We start from the raw sequence: 19,409 nt of genomic DNA, 5'->3' as shown, positions 1-19,409 counted from the left end.
GTTTGAGTGTTTTATGCTTGTTGAATTTTCTGTTGTTAATTTGGCATTGAATTCCTTTTCTTTATTTTGTGTTAAAAGTGCTGTGGAAGGGAAGTGCAAAATGCAGCATCAAACGATTGGTGTTAATAATGTTTTATGCTCGTTACACTGCCATGAAATTACTATGCTTTAATGTATTCTGTCTCACTTTAATGGCCTAAGATGTTAAAAAGCAGTTTTGTCAGGTTTCTGATATTACGTCCATGCCAACTTGAAATATATTTCTTTGTTTGCTGAAGCGTCAGTCACGAGCTGAATTCCATCTTCTGTAAATTGATTTTTTCACTCCCGCATGGTCTTTTTGCGATAGAATTTTTCACTCCCACCCTAGTTCAAAAGCGATTCTAGCTCCCTGCTTGAACGCTTTGTACATCTGACCATCAAATCTTACATTAAGGAAGCAGTTCGGGCGTATATTTCATAAGTGCGATTCTTAGATTAATGATAGGCACGGATCGGCCTTTGGTGGTGGAACTGGAAGAGTTCATGTAGAATCTCTATTTTTTGTACTGTTGTAACTGGTTATCTGTCCAGAGCTCAGACCCCAAAGAAGTACAACCTGAAAGAAGTACAGAAAGATACACCCAGTCTAATCTTGGAACGGTACGAATTAATTTTGGAAGACATTGGTGACCATCGTTTCACGACGGTCGTTGGTGCACATGGACATCGCCGACTGGTGCCACTTGCAGAAACCAATGCCATTGATTTTACGGGAAGCTGCAACCCAGGCCATCGCTATCCTTGCTCCCGAGATTGTGGGCGCGCAGGCTCAAACCTTTCGATGTAATTTGTTTAGTAGGCGATTCTGCAAAAGAATAAACATCCTCAGGCAAACATGGGATGACCTTGTCCGTTTTTAACTCATTTTGACCCACTCTACTCAACACTAATGCAACCCATTCTTTCTTTCCGAGCAAGGAGCCCACTTGACTAGAACACTAGGGGTACGTTTCTATTCCCAGTCAAGGGCTGAAGGGCCATTCCATCCCACCCCCGGGTGTCTTCCGACTGCCATTCTGGCGGCACGGGGTGGGATCCCCTGGTCGATCCGGAAGCCGTTAGAGGGATACGTCATATCATATTATTCCCCTCCCTGACGCGGGAGGCCTTCTGACCCGCACAGTTTGCCCCGGACCGACACTGGAGCCTTCATTGACACATCTTTTTCGTGGAGGGCGTTTGTGTCGCCTCGCGACGACCCGGCCGGCGGCTTGCGCGTACCCGGGAGCTAATCAGGCGTCGTGCCGGGCCCGTGAAGTTGATGTTGAAGGACGATGGATCCGCTGTAGCTACATCATTGGGTGATTGATGAATTTGTTGCATGAAGGAGTGTTGCGGTATCATGACATAGATAAAATACGGATCTCGTCACAATGTCAGGTGACAAATATGTGCGTCTGACTACAAAGAAGCATGACACTGTCGAATAGTCTAACAGTCATGGCCAACTGTGACTTAGTTAATATATGACTTTATGTCATCGGATGTATTATTCCTGGGATTGTTGTGTAAGTAGCTGGCTGGTCTTGAATGCTCGTGAGTATTCATTCAATTCATTAGAACCTGGCTAACCAGTCACTGACCTGCTCGGGTGCCTGCTCGTGCGCCCGATGTACCTGAGCGTGGCGAGTACTCGTGCTGTTCGTCTTTCTGTGAATGCCGTTGAACTGGCCAAGGCAGCGGAGGGCGACACATCACGCTCCACACGATGCAGATTCGGCAGTGACCCGCAAGTCCATGCCGCACGTGCGACTGCCGACACGTGGACACGGGCATCACCGCGGCACCAGGCGTGCCGGTGGCCACCCCAGGTAGCATCAGATATCACGCCCCGGGACGCCCACCACGGAATCCGGCACAACGGCCGGTGAACCCGACGGCACTTGTCCTACGAATGCTTGACGTGAGCGCGGCGGAACCATCCGGGCCAGTGGCGGCGCCGCGGCGGTCATCAGGGGTCGGCCCACGCTCCACAGGCCCCCCGAGCGGATGTCGCCCATACACATCGGATACCACCGCACCCAACTCCCGTGGAGTTCTCGCACGCCAGGAGGACAGGGAGATGGCGGCCCCACCATCGCTCGGCGCGAGCGTGGCGGACCGTCCTCGCAAGCAGCGGGCCTGGAGGTCGGCGGCGGGGATTTCTCCGGGCGAGTAACTCATTGGGCAATGAAATACGAGAAATTGATGTTTCAGGATCGTTGACAAAAGGTCTTATCTCGTTATGCCCTCTAAAATCGGTTCTAGCCTTAATGGTTGCCTCTCTCATCCTACAGAGACCTCGCCCCGTGCGTTCCAAGGCCTCTGTCAGTCCACGTTTCTTGGCTGTACCAATATGGCGACCGGCTTTACGCACCGGCAAGCGAACCACTCCTTTCAACCTATCTAATTCCGTATATTTATGGCCCGATCGCTCTAGTTTTCTCAGAATCGTGCTCTGAGCTAGATTGACGCAAAACATTCACACGCACACACACACACACGCACACGCACACGCACACACACACACACACGCACGCACGCACGCACGCGCACACACACGCACACACACACACACACACACACACACACACACACCACACACACACACACACACACACACACGCACACACACACAATCAAACCCCGCCGACAAAATGTTGAAATCCCAGGGGGGTCGCGCGACATAGATTCGGTGAACTGACGTGGAACTAGCATAGCGTAAAGCGAACTAGCAGGCTGTGCTGAAAAGCTAGTTGGGCTCCGAAGGCCCAAGGCTGCTGAAATTGCATCCACCCGATGTGTTGGAAACATCGCAAATCGCGATGCAAGCAAGTAGTTCTTCGACCGCACAGCAAGACGTAACAACTGTACCCGCGTATTTGTGGCATGTGAGCATTGGTTCATTGCTCTGTGACATTGCTGTTATTGCATTGTTCTTATGTATCACCTGATGACCGCACTGCGGCGCAATATTATCACTGACGGGATGTGCCGATGGGTACAGTATGTCAGGGAGTGTGTGACAGGGGCACACCAACCTTCCCTGCGACTACCGTACCAGCATTTCACCACTCACAGACGCTGGCTTCGGCAGCCCAACGACACGAGCTTTCCTCAGTCTTTTCCACCCACTGGCGTGTCCGCCCGGCACACCATCGCATCGGCGTTCCGCGAAATATGCGCTCGTGCGTCAGCGCGAAGATTACCGCCAAGTGATCTGCAATACACATCACTGCTCTCCATCGCCACAGTCCGCAAATTTGAGCTATCAAGCACTCAGGCCAACAGGCACGAAGAGTCCCGACCAAATTTCGGTTGGTGAGGAAGTCCGTACACCGGTATGGTTGTGACCATCGGACATGAGAACACCGCGAATATCTGTCCTCGGCGTACAGGACACCCTTCGTCGGAGCGGACCAGACCGTGATGTCGGAAATATTAAGTTCAAGGAATGCGGTGATGTAGCTTGTTTTATGCAAGGGATCACCGGGGATCTTTTCGCAGTTTCAACTTGTATGCTACAGGATCGGCCGAGGGCACTAATTCGGCCGTCAATGCGAGTTACGACGCACCGTCGACGGGCATATCTATCGGGCCGCCGACCAATGGCACTGATATTGACAACTCATCTGGTACAGAATATAGCTGCTAGCTCTCAATGCACATTTTACTGCTCTGAAAGTGATCGAAGTACTGACTTAACGGACTACTGACTGCTCCCCCCCCCCCCCCCCGATAACATGTGATGGATAATTGCACGCGCTCGACACGGAAGGCAGAAATCGGCGCAGTCCTGCCACGGCGCTTAGTAGACTACCGCAGATGAGTGGCTAATGAAGGCACGCTCGCCCCGTCAGTCCCACAGTCCGGTTATCAGGCGAATTACTTCGCTTCCTCAGCTTCGGATGGACTAAAGTAAAGTTCAGGACTACGTGAAACAAACCGGACTTTGCATGACACGTTTAGTTATTTTTCTTCACGCTCATACCCCGCTACGCTGGCTCTGATGCGAACCGCACGCTGCGCCAGACCGCATGGCGAGAGCCCACGAAGAGCAGCGGGACGTGTTGCCCCCTAGCGGCGCGACGGCAGCGCCATCTATACTACAGAAGGCACATTTCCGCCCCAGGCAAGGCGTACAGACAGTTCCACACTGACGGCGCTCATTAGTGATCGTGTCGGCGCGCGTAGTCCGGCCACGCGTTAAAGCGCGTTGGTCTGTGCGGCTTGGTGTTGGCCTGCCTCGCACCGTCATCACAGAAATGTACACGCCCGGAGGTCATGAACGATTGTGCGCTGCCGCGTCACGAAAGCGTTCCGTTAATTCAGTGCCGTTGTCCAGGGTATTTGAAAAGTGCACGTCTTGAAGGGCACACCGTGCAAGTCACGCGCAAATAGCTCGTGGAAAACCAGGTCAATTTCCAAATGATCATGACATTAGGACAACACAGCTCCTGGACTTCTTAAATAAGTAACGCACTGCGCAAAACCTGGATTACATGTACGACATTACCATTGCGCTTGAAGTATGCACCGCTAAATTTGAACTTCTAAGTACACAACAGTTGCCAGCAGCCTCTCCATGTCAGTCATGCTCACGCGAGTGAAAATGTACTCAGCTTGAAGGTTTGTTTCATCTTGAGTCACTTCTCCACAATCAATCAATCGGTAAGCTAAAGCGGAACCCAAGTAGCGCGGTCAGGTGTCGGTGCGTATGGGCAGCGCACGGCAACCTCAGCTGAAGGCAATTTTTTTTTGGTGTTGGCAAATACGGTAGCACCATGCATACGCGTTGACACCAATTGCAAAACCTGCAATGAACCTGCTGCCCTTCATGGCGCATACGTTCTAGCTGGGCTTCTTGGCCACGTAGACGTTCTTTTGCTTGTGTTGGTGCCAGGGTTACCTACCACTTCTCAAGCCATAAGTGCAAAGCACAGTACGTTCTGGACACAGAGCTGCGGCGGGAACGCTCCATTGTCAGTACTACCATTATGAAGTTGTAGATATTCTTTGTGAAATCGCAGCAACAGCGCGTGAGGACGTCCCAGTCAACTTTGAACGGCACTAGCACTGAATTATTTCAGGAGGGCTGGCTGAAACATGCAACCTGTGATGGAAACCGGGCGTGACTTTCTGAGACCTGTGCGGACAACCGTTCGCGCATGACGCACCGCTCCAAACACCAAGCCGCACGACTCCCCACCCGGCATCGAACATCTGCTGTCCCCGATGAGCCCGCACCACGGCGGTGACTCGCGTCTCTCTCCCCGCCCCTCCCCAGCCGGCCTTCAAACAGTCGGATGTCGTCGCCGTGTGTATTGCCCTCAGTGATCGCCGTGAGCAGCAGCCGCCTTCCTCTGCTGCACCAGCACCTGGCCCAGCTCCTCACGCTTCCTCTTGCCGCGGATGTGGCCGCCCAGCTTCTTCTTGAGGAACTTGAGTGCCCGCTTGTCGCGCGAGATCCTCAGCAGCTCCATGGCGCGCTTCTCGTACGGCGAGAAGCCGACCACCTCGCGCACGAGATCCCGGATGAACTTGTTGTGCTTGGTGATTTTCTGTACGGGACAGAGGACACGAGTAAGCGGAACAGCACATAAATCGTTGATGCTGAATAATAACCGGTATTTGGGGTGGGAGGGGGGGGGGGGGGGCTGAAGAAACGGGAACCATAACGACACATTTTATAACGAATGTCTTCGAAACCATCATTTCAATCCATGCGTCAGGAAGGCAGAAGTGGCTTTAAACCGCCGCTGTCACCCGTGCGAAAATTCGACGATGAAAAGAGCAACAACACATACCGCACATCAATTGGCAAATGCCCTAAACCCCTCCAAAAACAATGCCAAAAGCACAACATGTGGAGGATTTGAATATTCCATACCTAATGTTTGCCTCATAGGGTACAACTCAAGTTGAATCAAACAAGTGAATTCATGAAAATATCCTAGCTTTAAACCTGGTGACACCATAAGATTCATCCAACAACCATTTCACCTTTGGCCAATCATCGCAAATTTACAACAGATAGCAAGCATAATAAGTTGGCCTGACCATAAAGGCACCAGTGGTTATCAGGAACAATTGTCATCCGGCTAGCCTTTGCCGTTCTTTCGGATCCGAGCAGCTAAGATTCAGTATGATACCATGTAGAGTGTTCAGCAGATCATAAGTTTTGCTCAGGCTGAATTCATCTGGGACAGCTATGGTGTTGAAATTGCAAATGCCTTCAGGCAAAAATTACAAACATGTGGCATGTAACAAAGCATGCATGAATCACCTCCCACTAATAACCATCAGTACAAAAATACATTGACATACCACAAAAATTACATTACAAGGATACACAGATTCAGCACTTCAATTTTCAACCATTTTCCATACCAGTTTGATCACTGACAAGATATCACAACATAGAAAATGATCAGACAACACTGCTGTGATTCAGAAAAAGAGTTGATGTGGCATGGTATTTATGACATCCATCACATGTCAACATATTCTGAAGCTCTTAATTCATTCCATATCAATCATTCTCCAGTTGCTTTGAGTATTGAGCCAAACCCTCTTTCCAGAGCAATGTGAAGCTTAACATACAGAAATGGTAGGAGATGCATGCTCAGAAATTATGCTGTGCATGGAGGGAAGGGGGTTCATGGGACAGAGCAGAAGAGTAAGAAGGGACAGAGGGTGACATTTAGATCACTGAGACACACAAATTTGTGGATGGCCATCACTACTCCTTGACCACATGACACTTTTCATCTCCCAAACACTTTACAAAGCAATAATTTCAGTCTGTCAGCATGGGCATGGACCTAATAGGGTGAGATTATAAGGTTATGGTTCTTTCAACAATGCAAAACTTTAGCATATTGCACTGTAGTGAGCCATGTGCATTGGTTGCAATATTTCAGCAGCTGAGTTCACTTCTTCAGGAAGAATACTTTCCAGGATTGCACATGCCATCTGTTACATACAAATACAACCTATTAGCTTCTTCAACTAGACCATTCTGATTTTTAAGCTGCAAGCTAATTGAGGGCACAAGTCATAGCACCATCAAGACACAAAGCACAACAATTATGGAGTCCTGACCATGTCAGATCACAAGCAAAATTCAAATCCAAGCAAAATTCAAATCCTGTCAGTGCCCTCTACTAACATCAACCAAGCATGGTTTGGAGAAAAGCCTAGCAAGAGAACTACATACACCCTTTGACGAGGCAGGCCTGGGCTTGAGTGTCTTCTTGGTGACTGGGAATCCCTTCTTGAGACCAATGGCAATGCTGTAAGGCGCCACCTGAGCCTTGGGCTTCTTACGACTCCCGCCCTTGTCCGACTTCCCTGGTTTCTTGGCCATTGTGTTCCTGGAAATGGCATGTTATAAGTCCGAAGCAGACAGGAAAGCCAGCACAGCCAAGTTCAACAGGTGAACAGGGCACCTAATTCACCCCAGTATTCATGTTTCCGTCACACAATATTTTCATGGAGAATGAAACAACAGGTCATTATGCATCAAGTCACCTGCAGGAATATCTGCAGAGGGGGCGATGAAACTGCTGAATGCTAGCCGGACTTGACACCCTCCATAGCTACTACTCCCACCATAGCAGTGTTGTCCCTTCCTACAACCTTCTGTTGATGTGCTGTGACTGTAAAATATCTTTAATAATGGATGAAGACATATTTGGAAGCATAATTGTGTACCACCAACATATGACAAGATACTACAGTTGTTAAAGCAAAGGGCAGGTGTAGAGAATGAACAAGAAAAGGAGAGTTCATCAGCTGAGAGAGGCAGGGAGAATTTAGCCATAGTTGTGTACAGGAAAACATGAGTCAAAAGCAGTTCTTAGAAAAAAAGCTTAACAGCATACAGTGTGACAAAGGTTTGTGCTGTCCAAAAATTGTTATAAAAGTCCCTAAAATTAATGGTATTGCAAATAGCTACAGTCACAGGGATATCCACAACTAGAAGCACAGCTACATAGCCCTATACCATCAGGTAGTATTACATACAACCACTCAGCTGAATGAACATTATGAATGCTAAGAACTCAGATGACACTACCACACAAAATTTGGCATTGTAACACAACTTCATATATAATGCTTTTTCATGTGGTTGAGAGCCACAGCATATGTACTGATACCTTCTAATGTACAATGATTTATCAAACCATTTCTATGCCCAGCTGTAAAGGCTGCTCTGACCACTCCACATCAAAATGGAATTTCACAGCCTACTGTCACTTAAAAACAACAGCCACTTGAGTGCAAGTTCTGATTTGTTCCTGTCTTTTTACAAGCAAACATCACACTATGCTCATGTTTAATGATTCTTCTACCAGTGAAAGGAAGGCAGTGTCACCTATGACAACCACCAGAAAAAATATTGATGAGAGTGACAGGCTGTACCACAGAAAAACACAGGAAAATGAGCCCACAGCATATCACACACATACAGTCAGCATTTCATTTCTAAAATAACAGTGTCTAACCACAAATGTCATGCACTAGCAGGACTGTGACATTTATTTACAATCCTGTCTGCAAAATATTCCTAATCAATTGACCAAATATTGCACACATGCAACTTGCACCCACCTGAACACAAAACAGTTATCAAGTACGGTACCATTATTTTATAACCTCAACAGCACATCACAGCAAGAGTGCTTAAAGTGGTACACAAGCCCTCCCATGACAAGAACACTTTGCTTAGGGGACATTGCAACCATCTACCAATATTATATCTTTTTTAACCCAATATGCACTTAGGTTATTAAAAAATGTACAAAATACAAACTCAGAAATCAAACAGCAAAAACACGCTGCACATGTCAGGCATAGCGGAGATATTATTAACAAATTTTGGTACATGCGTGTGCTATGTCAGCATACCCAGACCCCAGGGAGGCTACTACCAATCTCAGCATAGAGAACACATTCTAGAACTATCATGTTGCAAAGGTGATTCCAGGTGAAAATACTCCTTAGAGCATTCCTGTCCTGGTATTGCATACAAGACTCAATGTGCTGATGAAACACAGGCACCCAGATCATAAGATGGATTTATTGTTGACTAGCCCCAGACTGCCTACCACTTCATGGGCATCATTGCAAGAGCAAGACCAGGCAAGTGACATAGTAGCCTTTAATGCCTTGGCATTAACAGTGTGTGGTTAACACAGGTAGATCATGCCATCCATAAGTTGCAATCTTTCACCATCGATGACCAAAAATTGTCCACACAGAGCATAAGTTTCTACATCACTGAATAAAAAGCACAATGAAGTGCATTCACCCTTGACATAATACAAATATGTGACACTAAAATAGAATGAAACTAGCTCATTGTAAAGGGCCTCAATAATTGCCCACTACTTGTTATAACAAACCCTTGATCATTCAAAGGATAACCAAATTACCAAATAAAATCAAAGCTAAGGGAATCAGTAGAATTCAAAGTCCAGACAACGTCGTAGACGCGTCAACATTTTCAACAAATCGTTAGTCTGATTTCTTCGGGGAGTTTGAGACACGAAGGCTTTCCCGCAATGTCTAACCCGCGCCATATTAGGCTCACTCGTGGTAAACAGCGCATTTATTCATAACACCAGCCGTAACAGAATCCCAATAATGCTGCATCCGTCAGGGTAACAAGGAAAAATACTTAACCAAGTTGAAGCCTGTAAGAAACGCCGACTGAAACTTGAATTCCTACCTGATATATAGCTTCGCTGCAAACACAGGAAGCCACACACTGTAAAGGGCGTTGCCGTGTGCAGAAATATTAAAAACCGTATTTGAGATAAAATGGACTTACAACGACTTTTGCCGATGAAATAAATTAAATAGGTACATTGATAAGAAAAATTGAGCTAAAACCACCCAAAGTATGATAACTTGACGCCCATGTAAGTATGCAATCCAGATGAGACACATCAATAAAGCTAATTTGGTAGTAGGTTCTTTCCACAGCCTGACGCAGTGGTTTCAGTTACAGCGCAGCAGTACTATTATGTGCTGGAGCAGGCGAAACGCGAGCAGCCATCAAATACAAGCTGATGTAAAAAAGGCTGGCGTGGTTTAAACTGCAAGCCACAGTTAAATGCACCGTTGAATGGGCAGCAATTTTCGGCTACATGCGATTCTTTGAGCCCACGGTAAAATCGCTGGCTGAGTATGTGCAAAGTTCACTGTTCAGGCACATCTTCCCAATATGAAACTCAAGCGCTTGCGCGCTAGCTTCACTGCGCTGATGTAAAATTGGAAAATTTTCATTATGTATCATTTGCAGTTGGAATCACGGTTCTAGGTGCCCAGGTTGCCAGATTATCACGTAAAGTTTGAAAAAGACGGCCGCCGGCCGCGCGCGGTACTGACAGCCTCTGGCGGCCGCCGGCAGATGACGCATTTCGCCACGCTATCTGCAACACAGCCGAATCTGTTCCATGGGGTGAGAGAATGGTCGTGGGGTGTGGCCGGTGATTTTCGTCCCTTCTATCAACTGTCAGCCTTTTGAATGATAGCAGCACACACTGCCGTTGTATTAAACAGCATTGCATTGTATCGAGGAGTAAAAGACGGCCGGTCATGGCCAAATCTATCTTGCCGGCCACATGCGTAGGAACGCTTCAAAAAGTGGGGGAAGGCCAAGCTCAGGGTGTGCTTCAGGAACTTTTTTCTGTAAAAGCAAGCCCGATGACCGGGGGGAGGGGAGGGGGGCGGTATTTGAAATGGAGGTCGTTGTCGTTCTTTATTCAAATGCCATGGCTGTTTTGCTCGACATGCACCTAGAGCTGCACCCCACTGGTGCACAATCTTTCCTGTTCGACTCGTCAATGTCATTCGGTAAATAAGGCTGTCCAGCTTCGTAGATTTATTCGTACATTTCAACATTGTCTTTCCTAGGGAGGCGAAATTCCAATCGCGGGTAGGCATTCCGGGTTACTGAGGAGGCATCTGCCTCCACAGGATAAATGTGGAAATACGGCCTGGACATAGGCTGGCGGGAATTTTGAAAACGAATGGATGGCTCACAGTGCGATAAATTTGGTATGTGCCTTCATTTTGCTGGCTGATTTTCAAGAGATATGACATGTCGCAGCATTTTAGACGGAAACAAATTTGAAGCCTTGCAACTGTCAGAGCAGTGTGACAAAAGCCATACAACTGGACATTATCCTTTAAGAATCAAGCCACAGAATGAAGACCCTTCTGTCATATATTCCTTACGTAGGCCCTGCTACCGTCCGCCGTCTGCGGCCTCTGCCCTGGACCGGCTGTCTCCGGCATGACTGACCGCGAGCTGACCGTATGAGCGCCTTGTTGCATATTTCTGGATCAACATCACTACTAATTGGTCTGTAAAACATATGTACAGCATCTGCAACAGTATCTTTTTCCGAGTTATCTTCCCTTGCATCACGCCATCGCAGAAAAAAACCTCCGGGAAGCTGCCTGCCTTAGGTATGCATTCCCCCAACGGACATTTTATTGCCCATCATTCAACGTGGGCGACTTGGTCTGCTTTTGTGTGTAGGCTGTGGCGTAGCCAGAGCCTTGCCAAGGAGGAACACGGTGTTGAAAAACGCCGTTCTTATTGTGATCTCACCCCTCTAAAATAATCCCCAGATACAGCTACGTGTTAACAAGGGACACGGTTTTCTTCGTTTGTTTGCTATTTTTACTTTACAACCAGAACAGAAAACAGGAGCTACCGTGAGATCAACTCTGTTTGTATTTTGAAGTTAATAAACGGCAAAAATCAGGCGTTGAACGACCGCATGAAATAAATCACCGGCGCCTTTAATTTACAATTGCTTTGTGGACTCTTTCTGAGACGATAGAGTTAAGAAGCTGTGCCTGAATTTTTATCTGGGATTTATAGACATTAAGGACATGACGAAGGCACGCTGTAGATCGATATGTCTGATCCAAACTTGGATATACAAATTTGATCGTAGATCGAGAAGTCAACGGTGTGTATTGATATGATCAAGCCTTGTTTGGTTGGAGGTGCTCAACGTCCAGTCAGAATCGGTAAGTGATACAATTCACGTAACGTGGTTTTTTAACATGCGCGCTCGCAAATCTTAACAAAAACCTCCACTCCAGGCGTCGCAGTCTGCATAGTTCGCGAAACGTTAGTCTGGTGGCTAACGTTTAGCTGTGGCTTATCGGTGGACGAAAATGATGACACTTTTGAAATAATAACCTTTAGGCACTTGCATGGATTAGTGATACCAGTTATGTGACATAATTTTGAGCACGTGCACGCGCAAATCTTAGCAACGGAAACCTCGACGCCAAGCGTTGTAGTCTGCCGAGGCCGCTCAGCGTCGGCCCAACAGCAAATACTAAGCCGTGGCCAACGGGTGTTCGAAAATGATGACGTTCTTGAAAGGAGTACTTTGGAACGCGTCAGGACATCAAATCTTGCATTTAGAAGACATTCTGGGCGCATATTTCACGTGCGTGATTTTTAGACTGATGATAGGAATGGATTGGCACTTAAAGCACCATAAAGCGATGCTGGAGTCTGGCGGGGAATTGGAAGAGGAGAGGTAAAATCTCTTTTTTTCGTGTATGTGTAACTATTAATCTGTCCAGAAGACTTATTACCACGGCGCCCGCCGCCTGGTGACACTTGCAGCGGCCGATGCCGTTCGGTTTTACGGAAGCTGCATCCCAGGCCATCACTGTCCTTGCACTCTAGGCTGCAGGCGGGCATGTTCAGACATGTCGATGTAATTTGTTTTACTAATCCATTCCGAAAAATGAGCGTTCTCAGGCAAGCATGGGATGGCCTTGTTCGTTTTTTTTTAACTCATCTCAATGCACTCTATTCAACAGTAATGAGGCTACCACTCTACTCAACAAAATTGAGACCCCTTATTTCCTTCCAGGCAAGGGCCCTTGAGTAGAGCACCCGGAGCACATTAACGTTTCAGGTTAAGGGCTGAAGGGCCATTCCGTCCTATCGCAAAGTGCCTTCTGGCTGTCATTGTGGTGACACGGGGCGAGATCTCATGATCGATCCGGAGGTCATTGGAAGGATATCTCATAACAAATTGTTCCCCTCCCTGACACGGTAGGCCTTCTGACCCGCACAGTTGGCCCTGGATCAGCACAAAAGCCCTCACTGAAACAACAACATCCCTGATCGCTGCAGGGGTCCAATAATTGTCACATACACACCGGTTTCATGTTGTTTTTTTGTGTTCTCCAGATATATTGAGGACTCCCTGGACGTAGATTGTAGATGAAATGAGGGTCCCAAATTTGTATTAGCATAGCTAATCCATGTTCGTCTGAAAATGTTTAAGATTCAGTCAGAATTGATCGCTGATAAAAACTATGTAGCATGGCTTGAACATGCGCGCTCGCAAGTCATGGCATCAATGCCTCGATACCCGACGTTGCAGTCTCCATAGGCCGCGCGGCGTCGGCCCTGCAGCTGCAACACTAAGTGGTGGCCAATGAGCAACCGAAAAAATGAAGCGTCTTGGGGAAGATGGCTGGTGAACTAAGTAAATCGGCATGTAAGTTAAATGTAGTGCAAAAGTAAGTGAAACACAACCTTAGTCTGAAAAGTGGGGGTCCGGTTAACACTGCTGGCCTCCCAGCTTGAAAAAAGCCCGGCATAGCCCCCCCCCCCCCTGGTCCCCCTGTTCCTACGCCCATGCTGCTGGCTCGTGCACGCGTTACACGCAGCACGTGCGACATTGCAATTCATGTAACGTCTTTGCTCGATTTAAAGATAGTTGCTTCAATGGTGAATGTTGGGGAACAACATTCAGGCTTCTACCTGCTTTGTGCGCCGAGATATAACGGTGAACGTAAAAACGCGTCAAAAACGGCCCATTTCAACTTGTCAACACGTGTACACGTGCCACGTGTGACGTGGCGCCAAAAACGCACCCGATTGCGATGGCCCATTCCGTGCTCTATCGCACCTATCTTGGACCCCTTTTCACACAGGATTAAGGACCTGACTCGAAGGCCCGAAAGGTCGGCCGCAGATCGTATTCAGGGGCTCGGGCCACAGGGCCGGGCACTCCAGTGCCAGTCAGAGCGCCCTGTGCGCTGATCAAGGGCCACCTGAGTCTATAAGGGCCTATATATCGGTTAGCCACCACCAATAACGCACAGTTAGGCTCCGTGTCGGCATGGACCGAGGGGCCCAGTCCCAAGCAGGTACAAAGCAGGTGCCAACGATTAATATTGGCTGGGGCCCTAGCGTCTGTCGGGGCCCCACAGCGCCTAACAGGTGGCCCTGTATTGGCAAGGAGCCCGGATTCGGCTAGAGGCAGTGTTTGAGGAGGCCCGAAGAGCCTGGAGCGCCCACCGGAGCCGACGACCAAGTGCCCAATTGGAGGCCTTTGGGCACGAAGGGATGGTTTAAGTGTTATTCAGGGGACTCGGCATGTGGGGACGGGCCCTCACATGATAGAGCACTTTTTGCCTATCGCGGACCCCCTGAGTCGATATGGGCCTAAGAAGCGGTCAGGCATTACCAGTACCACGCAGTCTGCTCCGTGTCGGCATGGGCCTGAGGGCCCACTTCCCATTCAGCTACAAGGCCGGGGCCAGAGATTTACGCTGGTCGGGGCCCCTGTATCTGTCAGGGACCCACAGCGCACAACAGGGGGCACCGGGTTTGCAAGGGTCTGTAAGGATGCCAGTCAAGGCCACCAGTACCGAACGATGGGCCCTCCAACCCAATTCCAGCATGGGCCCGTTAAGCCGAGCTGGAGTTTATGTTCCAATAATTAGGCATGTGGCTCTCAGGGATGTCGTTATGTGACTGACGGTCCCTGCGGGGATCCGAGGCCAACTGCGACGATCAGAAGGCTTTTCACGTCAGGGAGGGGACCATGTGTTATAATGCATTCCTCTACGGCCTCCGGATCGACCAGGTGGTCCCGTCCGAGTTGCCAGAACGATAGCCAGAAGGCAACCCGCGGTGGATCGGATAGGGCCTGCAGCACTTGACCGGGAACAATATGTGCCACCTAGTGATTTTCTCAAGGGACCCCTCGCCCGGAAAGAAATGAGGGACCTTGTTGGTATTGGATAGAGTGGGTCGAAACTGCTGAAAAAGTGAACAAAGCTATCCCATGCTTGTCTGAGAACGTTCATTGTTTTGCAGCATTAATTAGTGAAACAAATCGCATCGGAATGCTTGAGCCTGCGCGTCCCAAATGCCTAGAAAAGCAGGCACTAAATGCGCAAGATTGAAAGCACATTTAGGAAGATCATAAATAACGAAGCCCCAGATGTCTTCGACAACCAATGTTTATATATATATATATATATATATATATATATATATATATACATATCCACATGTATCATATATGTATATACTCTGGCCCCCCCCCATCATTTTTAGAAATTGATACCCGTGCTCACAAGTATATGTTCTGTTCGGGTCGAGCTTTCTGTTCGTTACGTACAGTTCAGTTTCCAGCCGGCTCATGTTTGGAAACCTTCTTAAGACTGAACAAGCAGAAAATGCATCCTGAAGAGATCACGTACTTCAGAACAATAGTCGAGTTGGCTACACTATAGCCACGTTCTCGTGAATTCGAAGAAATTGGACGGGTTTTTACCGAGCACCTCTTGACAGGTCACTACTCTTGGGAAATTGCTGTAATTATTTGCTGTACACACAAGAAACCCCTGGATTTGTCTGCATGTTGAGGCTAGGAACGCTAACATTCAATTTCTGTCCTGGGAAATGGTGCTAAAATGACGCGCACGTTTGCGAACGAACTGCTTTGAAAGACGGTATAGGGAGATCCACATGTTGAATCATTTGCTCGATCGCTGAAAATGGATGTTCTGTATTTAAAGATATTTAAGCAGGCGTCACTTAAGATTCACTATAGATGATATATATATATTATATATCTCCTCTCTCTCTCTCTCTCTCTCCTCCTCTCTCTCTCTCTCTCTTCTCTCTCTCTCTCTCTCTCTCTTCTCTCTCTCTCTCTCTCTCTCTCTCCTCTCTCTCTCTCTCTCTCTCTCTCTCTCCTCTCTCTCTCTCTCTCTCTCTCTCTCTCTCTCTCTCTCTCTCTCTCCTTCTCTCTCTCTCTCTCTCTCTCTCCTCTCTCTCTCTCTCTCTCTCTCTCTCTCTCTCTCTCTCTCTCTCTCTCTCTCTCTCTCTCTCTCTCTCTCCTCTCTCTCTCTCTCTCTCCTCTCTCTCTCTCTCTCTCTCTCTCTCTCTCTCTCTCTCTCTCTCTCTCTCTCTCTCTCTCTCTCTCTCTCTCTCTCTCTCTCTCTCTCTCTCTCTCTCTCTCTCTTCTCTCTCTCTCTCTCTCTCTCTCTTCTCTCTCTCTCTCTCTCTCTCTCTCTCTCTCTCTCTCTCTCTCTCTCTCTCTCCCTCTCTTCTCTCACACACCACACACACCACACACACACACACACACACCACACACACACACACACACACACACACCACACACACACACATACCACACACACACACACACACCACACACACACACACACACACACACACACACACACACACACACACACACACACACACACACACACACACACACACACACACACACGCACACGCACGCACGCACGCACGCACACACACACACACACACACACACACACACACACACACACACACACACACACACACACACACACACACACACACACACACAAACAGACTTCAGTCCGAACCCGTTGTGTTTGAGACTGGGGGCGCCTGCGGTCTGGCCACTAAGGCATGTATCAGAGAGAGTTGGGGTCGCGGCTTGTCAACACATCTGGAGATCAACTTGAGTCTGGCTGGCTCTGGCAGCGGCTATCAAACGCCGTCATCCGTGGCAATGCTGCCTCCGTGCTCGTCACAACTAGTTCCCACAAGGTGCCTGTCAGCGCGCATCAGTGGCGTACGCCCAAGGCAAACAGACTGGTAAGCTGGGCATCACATCCGGAGGCAGCCAAAAACATCATTAGCCCGCTTGCTGGAACGCCTAGCTCGTGACCCCTGAGTGTGAGCCCTCCAGATACTCTCTGACGGATCGTCACCACCTCCCAGGTCTGCATGACAGCCCGATGAAGCCAGGCTCAGGGTGTCGCCTTCCGGAGCTGCAGGCCGAGCTGAGGAAGCCCACTGAGCAGCTGGGCAGCATCCGGAACGAGTGGAAGGGGAAGCAACAAGCCGAGCGGGCGCGTACTGAACGGAGGAGCTGAGAGCAGCTCCGTCCGGTCGCATGCCCGGGCCCGGCCGTCTACTCGTCGAGCCACTCGGAGATCATTAGCGCGGGCGAAGAAGGCGGTGAGGCGCGGCCCGCGACACGGCTGCTCGGCTTTACGGGACTCCGGAGCATCGGTAATACGTGCTTCATGAATGCGGCCCGGCAACGTTTGAGCAACACCCCCACCCTGCATGATTACATCCCACAAGACGCTCGGGAGACATGAACACGGCCACCTCCGCCATGAAAGGTGCTGACATCACAACATTTACCAAGCTAATGCGAGGCCCATAGCGTAGCTGACGGACCTATAGGGCTAACTGGCTGCTGACCACCTCCTCATTGAAGATACAATGTCAGCGATGTACGGCCCGATTCATGGGCTATCAGCCGCAGGACACGCAAGAGTTCCTCACAAACCTGCTGGAGAGCTTCTGCGATGACGTGGACCGTATCAACACCCAACCCAAACCCTAACCCACCCACATCGATGACAGTGTTAGTATTAGCCAGAACCGCTGGAGGCCTGTAAGCGTTTCCTGTTCCTGAAGAAAGTGAAGTCTGTTGATATGTTTGTCGAAAAGCATAAGTCTACGCTACGGTGAACGGTGTGCGGCCAAGAAGGATGCAGGAACCTGGGAGGAGGGGAGGGGCGCTAAGGACAGCTTGCCTCCCTCCCCCAATTTGAAGACCGGCGGAGGGAACAGTGGCCCTCAACTTGAAGGGCCTGTGCAGGGCTCATTCCGGCATGTCGAGGGCTCATTCTAGTCTATCTAGGATCCATTCTGACCAAAAGAAGGCATTCCTGAGCCTGCATAGAGTCAATTCTGACCGGCAGAATGCCTATAATTGACTATGGAGGGACCATTCCGGCCTGTGGATGAGCCATTATTGGCTGTGTAGAGGCTATTCTGGCCTGTAAAGGGCCCACTCTAACCTAACGAGGGTCTATCATGACCCATAGAGGTCCCAGTCTGGGCTGTCGTGCATCCGTTCTAAGCTGTAGAGGGCTCATTATTGACTATGGAGGGCTTATTTCGTCCTGAAGGAAGCCCATTCTGATGCTATGGGGCCATTCTGATCCGTAGAGTTCCCATTATTTGCTGTAAAAGGTCCGTTCCGGCTTGCATAGTGCCCACTAATAATCATAAAGGCCCATTTTGGCCGTTCACCCAACTAAAACATAGTTACTGCGCCCATGGCGGCCACGCGTTTGTGGCGTTTGACCCGCTCTGGGACCTGAACCTGCTGATCACACCCATGACGGGCCAGGCGTGTTTGCATGGCTGCTTTGGCCTTACCAAAGAAGAGCTGCTTGACGGAAAATAAAAAGCGACGTGCTCCATGTGCCAGGAGCATCAAAAGGGCTCCGAGAGATTCACGATTCAGCGGCTCCCACGTATCTTCGTGGCGCACCTGAAACTACTCTTGCTGCAGCTGGATCAGAACGGAAATGAGCTCAATGTCACTGCGGACTGCTACTCCGGTAGTCTGGACTTAACACCATACTTTGCCGTGTCGGGAGACCGCAAGTACAGCGTCTTCGGTGTGACACACCATTCTGGTGTGGTGTGCTTGGGCTACCACACGATAACCGTATACACACCTGTTTTGAAGTCCGGTATGAGTGCAACGATTCCAGAGGCCAGCCCATCCTTATGCACCGCGCCAACAGCAGCGAAGCATACATCCTGCTTTTCGATCTGGTCAGTCACTGACCTGGTGCCGACCTGAACGGCAGTACACGAAGGAGTTGGAGAGGGCTGTCCCAACTCCAGTCCTGCCGGTTAATTGATTTTGTAATGCTTAGGTCTTCCCATACACGAGAGGCTTTTATGGGTGCGCTGTGCATTTGACAGTGCGCACTGATGAAGTAAGCATATTTCTGAGGTGAAACGAAAACTGGTAGTATTCCTGTGTAAAATTGAATGGCTATATTGAAAGCCATTACGACATTCCATGCCTTTTGTTTGTGTTTATCCAAACTTGCATGAAGTTCAGATTTGCTACCAAATTTGATGTCTGTCTAGGAAGGTTAGCTTGAAAAGTCAATCCTCAGGCAGCCTGGCGTCGTAATTGTGTGCCATAGGGTGGTCTTATTGCATTATTTCCTTCCTTTGTCGAAGACAAAATACGCCGCAA

The 19,409-nt window shown here is 48.9% G+C and overlaps 1 protein-coding gene across 1 annotated transcript; it reads right to left on the bottom strand.

The window, feature by feature from the left end:
* Nucleotides 1-5,328: 5,328 nt before the first annotated feature.
* On the bottom strand, nucleotides 5,329-9,835 carry LOC119103366 (ribosomal protein L36). The gene is made up of 3 exons (XM_037226877.1): nucleotides 9,758-9,835; nucleotides 7,241-7,397; nucleotides 5,329-5,582 (listed from the first exon to the last, which is right to left on the bottom strand). The coding sequence occupies exons 2-3, from the start codon at nucleotides 7,388-7,390 to the stop codon at nucleotides 5,352-5,354; spliced, it is 381 nt and encodes a 126-aa protein (XP_037082772.1). The 5' UTR covers nucleotides 7,391-7,397; nucleotides 9,758-9,835; the 3' UTR covers nucleotides 5,329-5,351.
* Nucleotides 9,836-19,409: the final 9,574 nt, after the last annotated feature.

Source organism: Pollicipes pollicipes, unplaced genomic scaffold, assembly GCF_011947565.3.
Source record: "Pollicipes pollicipes isolate AB1234 unplaced genomic scaffold, Ppol_2.1 Scaffold_5724;HRSCAF=6776_pilon_pilon_pilon, whole genome shotgun sequence".
NCBI classification, from domain to species: Eukaryota; Metazoa; Arthropoda; class Thecostraca; order Pollicipedomorpha; family Pollicipedidae; genus Pollicipes; species Pollicipes pollicipes.
Note: the sequence above shows the minus strand (reverse complement) of the source record. Positions and strands in the feature narration are given on the sequence as shown.